General features: G+C 49.4%; 1 protein-coding gene across 3 annotated transcripts in view; it reads right to left on the bottom strand.

The window, feature by feature from the left end:
• KALRN (kalirin RhoGEF kinase) overlaps nucleotides 1-6,000 on the bottom strand; it is a 573,088-nt gene that overhangs the window by 448,147 nt on the left and 118,941 nt on the right. For all 3 annotated transcript variants that reach the window (XM_024756492.1, XM_024756493.1, XM_024756494.1), the window contains exon 3: nucleotides 1,260-1,374. In XM_024756492.1, the coding sequence (XP_024612260.1) occupies nucleotides 1,260-1,374 (115 nt within the window). The remainder of the gene's footprint in view (nucleotides 1-1,259; nucleotides 1,375-6,000) is intronic.

Here is a 6,000-nt window from a genome sequence, read left to right as displayed (position 1 = left end):
CTCTTTCAAATGAAGTGCTGGCCTCGCTTGACACCTGCTTTAAGAACTTAATCAGCACGTTCAACAATTAGCCAAGGTCTCCCCGCAAAGGCAGACATCCTCTCTGTGACTGACTAATTCCCCTATAAAATGCACAGAGACAAGATGAAGGTTCTAAAGGCCCCAGTCATCACTTCTTATTTACCACAACGAACACTTGACAGGCTCCAACCCCACTAAGAGTCAGAGAACAGAGTTCTCGCTGGCCACAAGCAAGGATGAGGAGAGCACTGGGGCAGGAGTCAGGAGGGTTCTGACCAAGCTCTGCCACTGCCCCACCCCCGTAAGCAACTCTAATCCCATATGGACCCTGTTTCCCAAGCAGAACACGACACGTATTTGCCTGGATTACTTCTCGGGGCTCTTCCGGCTCTCACATTCTATGATTCTCTGACTATGCAAAGGCCTCTCCTACCCCTTCTTAAAAGATATACACCATGTCCCTGGCATGTCTCCCTCACTACCCTCTGAGGCCAGTACCACCTAGAAACACTCAGAAATCAGTGTTTCTCAACCTTTTTAAAAAATCATCCCGTGCCCCAAAAGAGACATTTTATACTTTTTTCCTTAATCACCCACCCAATGAGATTTTAATACTATGAATATATTGTATATATCTGTTTATGTACTATGTGTATAGCTGTGCTTAATACATAAAAGAGTAAGTTTGTTTTTTTTTTTTGCCATCCCCAAGAACGAATTCTCATCCCGCTTGGAGGCAATATTACCCCCATTGAAAATGCATGACTTAGATTGAGTTTAAGGCTGCCTCTTGAATGATATAAGTGGAGTTATTTGCCCCAAACTCTAAAAGCCACAAACATATTCATAAGCCAGAGGTTTTAGAAAAAAATCCATTACACAGCCAGAGTGGAATCAGCTGGAATTCCCATTTCCCCAAGGTAAAGAACAGTTTCCCATCCCTGCTCCCAAGGCCACACTGTCACCTCTTCCAGGGCCTGCCCCGGTCCTCTTAGCCTAGGACCTTCACCTCTGCCCACGGTTCCCACATCCAGCTCCCACTCCATCCATATGAATCCCAGCGGTAACAATGGGAATGATGGGAATGAGGTGAACAATGGGTGATGATGTTCCAGAAATAATTAGAATCCATTCCAAGGGCAGAAACAGCCAGGCCCCTGGCAGGGATGGAGGCTCATTCTAACTCACTTACATCAGTCCAGCCTCCCCCTCCCTCCCCTGCAGGACATTCACCTTACCTTGGCACGCTGGCCAGATAGGTCACGAGTTTCCTCAGGTCTTCCTGTCTTATTCTGTCATGATTGCTGCGAGCAGGGAAGGTCAGGATTGGTCCACCTCGCTTATCACGGCCCCCTGCAGGGACGAAGAGAAGGGAGTTTAAGAAAACCAGCTAGAAACTGAGCTGGAAACAGGCAGAAAGATGGTGCCCAGAGAAATCCAGTCACTGCTTAGGGCAAGGGCATGGGGTTTGGGCGTGGGGAACATGCGTGACCCTGGGCAAGTCTTTTGACTTTTCTGGTGGCTCATCTGCAAAATGCAGATGAAAACAATGATGACTATATTACAGGGTTGCTGCAAGACCTGATAAGATGGCACATGAGGAAGCACTTCGACAAGTACTCTTCACGAATGTGAGACGATAATGAAGGAAGTGATAACCGCTCGTACTGAGAAAACAAGCCATTAAAAGTGCTATGGTCTTTGCAAATTCAACCTCCAGTTCACTTCTCTTTGCAGACCTCTATGAGCAGGGAGTGCTCAAGATTAACTGAATACCATGGTGAGAAGCCCTTAAAGCATCCAGCAGGGACATCATTGCTGGGAGGTTTTTAGATTCATAGAGAAGACCTAAGTGTGTTCTACACAACCAAGGATCCACCCCTGCCTGCCTGCCTGAGGTGCCACCTGTCACTCCTGCTGAAGGAGCACATGAATCTTTATTGGGAATAGGATGGTCAAGGTCTTAATCGCTGCAAATGCATAGGTACACACTAGGATTACAAGTGTTTTCTAAATATCAGGTTTTTAAAAAAGCTGGAGGGAGTAACTGAGATGATGATCATTGTTTGCTATCAGAAGGCTGGGATTTTACATGGTTGCTTTTTCCTTCCTCTATTTTCCAAACTTTCTACTCACTATTTATTCCACGATTTAAAAATTTCTTTGTTAATGGATGCTATGATTGGGAAGCAGGACCAAGTTTCTCAGGAAGGTTAGATGAGGACGAAGCTAAGGTGTAGTAACTACGTCCTTACAGGCACTGTCTATTTCACAAAGAAAACTCTGGGTCATGATCACAGACGCCCCATCCCGCACACATCTCAGGCTGCCACGCAACATCCCCCAGAGCAGGGGCCACAAAGGGATCTAGAGCAAGAGGGAGTAAGGGCTGGCATGGCCACCACCAATGCTGGAAAAGAGGCTTAAAGCTCAGCGCCCTGAAGAAGGATCTTTTCCAAGGAAAAGCAGAGCCTCCCAGGGACCCACCCAGTATGAGTTCATGAATAATGTTTCCCTCTGATTGTGGGGTCCAGAAACCACAAGACAGAGGGGAGTCTTGACAAATAAAATCCAGTCCATTCCAGGATACTCCTGAGGAGGAAATAAGGAAGCTGCAAGGAGAAAAGGGTCAAACAAGAGCAGGGCCACTGAGAGATCTGACCCTGAAGAAAAATATATTTCAGCACCACCATCCCTTCCCTGCAGCCCCCACCAGGGCAGATTTGTGTAGATATACCACAGAGTTTGGCCCTGGCCCCCAACTCCAAACCTTCCAAACCACAGGCTCTGGCTCCATGTACGGATAACCAACCTCATCTCATCTGCCTTGTAAGTGATCCCCATCTCCTAACTGCCTTCCACAGGAGAGAAAGGAAGTGAAGGAATCAAGTTCCCTCAAAGCTGGGAGGTTCTCCCTCACTCTCCACCTTCCCTTCCAGCCTTGAGCTCACCCAAAGGATTTTCACTCTTGGGTGTTTTTTGTCTTTTTAAAATTTGGAGTATAATTGCTTTACAATGTTGTGAATCAGCTATGTGTATACATACATCCCCTCCCTCTTGGACCTCCCTCCCCCGCTTCCCCCACATCTAGGTCATCACAGAGAACGAGCTGAGCTCCCTGTGCTATACAGCAGGTTCCCACTAGCTAGCTATTTTACACATGGTAATGTATACATGTCAATCCCAATCTCCCAGTTCATCCCCCCTTCCCCTTCCCCCACTGTGTCCACACGTCCATTCTCTACGTCTGCGTCTGTATTCCTGCCCTGCAAATAGGTTCATCTGTACCTCTTGGGTGGTTTTACCTGCAGCTGTTGTCCTTCTCACTGACCTTCTGTGGATGGTTTAAGAGTAGACCTAAGGGAACATGGGGAACCGAGGCTGGTCTGATGGCAAAGGCTACCTAAGAGGCTTGGAGGGCTGCTGGCACTGTCCCTCCTGAGCAGAGCAAGTTATGCCCTGGGAGACAAGGGTTTCATAATGTTGGCTGCAGAAGGTTCCAGATGGCGGGGGGGTGGGGGGGGGAGAAGACCTGGGGAAGTGGAATTCCTTCCCTCCAGGAAGAATGGATAAGGAGTCCAGAGAGGGCTGCATGATCGAGCCAGGTATTTTTCAGAAAGGAGATGAACTTGCAAGACTGTAGGAAGAAGAGGAGGAACAGGCATAAAGGAAGAGAATCATCACACTGGAAAGAGTGGGGACAACGGATGGACCAAGGATCCAGAGTAGGTACAAGGGAAGGGGTTCTGCCCCTTTCTCTTTGGCAGACTGATAGAACTCAAAGAGGGAGGAGGAAACAAAGATAAGTTATGGAGAGGGAGAGCTCAGCGGTTCCTGGGGGACACTGTTTCTCTAGGTGAGATAGAGTGTTGAGGGTCAGGGTGGGCTTGAGGTGCTTGGAGAAAGGAGGATGGACCACCATTGGAGAGTGTCCCTAGAGAATGGACAGCAGGACTGGGTATCATGTGGGTTTAAGAGTAGGTGGCAGGGTACCAGGGCATAGTGAGAGCTCTGTTGAAAGGTCTGGCCGTGGTGTCCAGGCTAGGCTCTAACTTGAGCGAAAACAGAATACAACTAATGCGTGGGCTAAGTGGGGAGGGCTCAGTGAGGGTAGGAAATGGCCTACTGGTTCATGAGTGCCCAGAGGAGAGGGAACAGCATATGTTTTATCTGATATCCATATTCCCCCGACTGATAGGGGAACACCAGCAATGGTGCAAGGTGAGAGGCTAAGGCCACAGACAGACATATCAAGGCTAAAGGTCTCGGATGTGTGTGGCCACGGTAGGGAGGTAGGAGATTTTGGTGCCAAGGAGACTGAGGAGCCATGAAGCTGTAGGATTTGACTGATAACTGACATGAGTGCTGAACTCCCAGAGGGCAATAAGCAGAGATAAAGAATGAGAACCCTTCGCTAAAGCCAGTGTGCATTGTGGAAGTGGACCCCAGATGGTGGGAGACAAAAGAGCCAAGTTTTGAAAAGGCAACAGAGATGGTGGCAGGATCTTCAGCAGCGCCATCCCGCTGCTCAACCAACACCTGCTGTCTGCCTCCTCAGTCGAGGCTTTGATGCTGGGAGCTATAAGACGGGAATGTAGAGAATAAAGAGGGACGGGGTGGTTAGATGGGCAAGAACCGGCACTGGTGGCCTCCCACAAAGGCCGGGCAGGACGGGGCTGGGGAGGAGGCAAGGCTGAAAGAGGGGAGGTTAAGGCGAACCTGACTGATGTGAGGGAGGATGGCACTCACGTTTCTCAGGGGGAGGCAGGCTCCAACTAGGGTAAGTAGGTTAGGGTACTTTGGGGGGAGGACAAGAAAATACATCTAGGAAATCATACCAGAAGTTTGGCCCATGTAACTACAGTTCTGCAAGATGCTAACGGACACACATGATGTTTCTTTAAGGGAATGCATTATTTGTAGCTTGGGAAACGCTTTCATGTGCTTGAAGGACATGTGCTTTAATGAACATGGCAAATCTCCAAGGGGGGGACTATAATTTGGGGCAGCATTTCCCAAACTTCTTTGAGAGTAGACCCTTTTTCATTTTTGAGGATCGTCTCATGCGCCTGTTGTTCTATGGAACATGCTTTGAGACACGGGTCCAGAGTATAAAATTGCACCACAGCAGTGTGGAGTTCCTCTGGGAACATGGGCTTGATGTTGATGGGAGAGAAGGCGGCGGAGAGGGACATCAGGAGGGGGCCAAAAGGAGGGTGTGGGCGCACACAGAGAGCAGGGGTGAAAGGGGCCTACAGGAGAAGGCTGGATCAAAGGGACAGTGGGCGTTGCAAGGGGGAGGCGGAAGCCCACGAAGGAAGCCAGAGAGAGAGCAAAGGGAGAGCCCACGGCTGAGAATACGGAGCAGGATGGGGCAGGGCTGAAAGGACAGGGGCCCCCGAGCACAGCCACAGATCCCGTCTCACACACGTGCACACACCCACGCAGTGGCGGGCTGCCCTGGATTATTCCAAATGCACGTTCCCATGGCAGCGCAACTTCCCCTTCCTCTGGCCATGCTGGGCACCAGCAGGGGAGGGAGCTCAACCAGCACTTCGTTTCTCTGCTCAGCACTTCCTGCGGTGCTTCTGCTCAGAAAGACATGTAACCGCTACACTGCATTATTTCTGGGTTTCTTTATTTTGTTTTATTTTTGTGCTCTGTCTTCTAAAAGCTTAGGATACAAGGGCCTTTTTTGGTTGGTTTTTTGTTTTGGGGTTTTTTTTTTAGATGCAGCCAGTCATCCCCCGGTACCCTCAGCGTCCTTCCCAGGCACAGAAGGACAACGCTCCCTAAGCCCCAGAGCTCCTGGCACCACGTGCAGATGAATAAGACTTACCCCACACAGAGGACAGACTTGTGGTTGCCAAGGGGGAGGGGGGTAAGGGAGGGATGGACTGGGAGTTTGGGATTAGCAGATGTAAACTATTATATATAGGATGGATAAACAACAAGGTCCTACTGTACAGCACAGGGAAC

This window comes from Neophocaena asiaeorientalis, unplaced genomic scaffold (assembly GCF_003031525.2).
Source record: "Neophocaena asiaeorientalis asiaeorientalis breed wild unplaced genomic scaffold, Neophocaena_asiaeorientalis_V1.1 scaffold22, whole genome shotgun sequence".
In the NCBI taxonomy this organism is placed as follows: Eukaryota; Metazoa; Chordata; class Mammalia; order Artiodactyla; family Phocoenidae; genus Neophocaena; species Neophocaena asiaeorientalis.
This window is presented reverse-complemented; position numbering and strand designations above follow the sequence as displayed.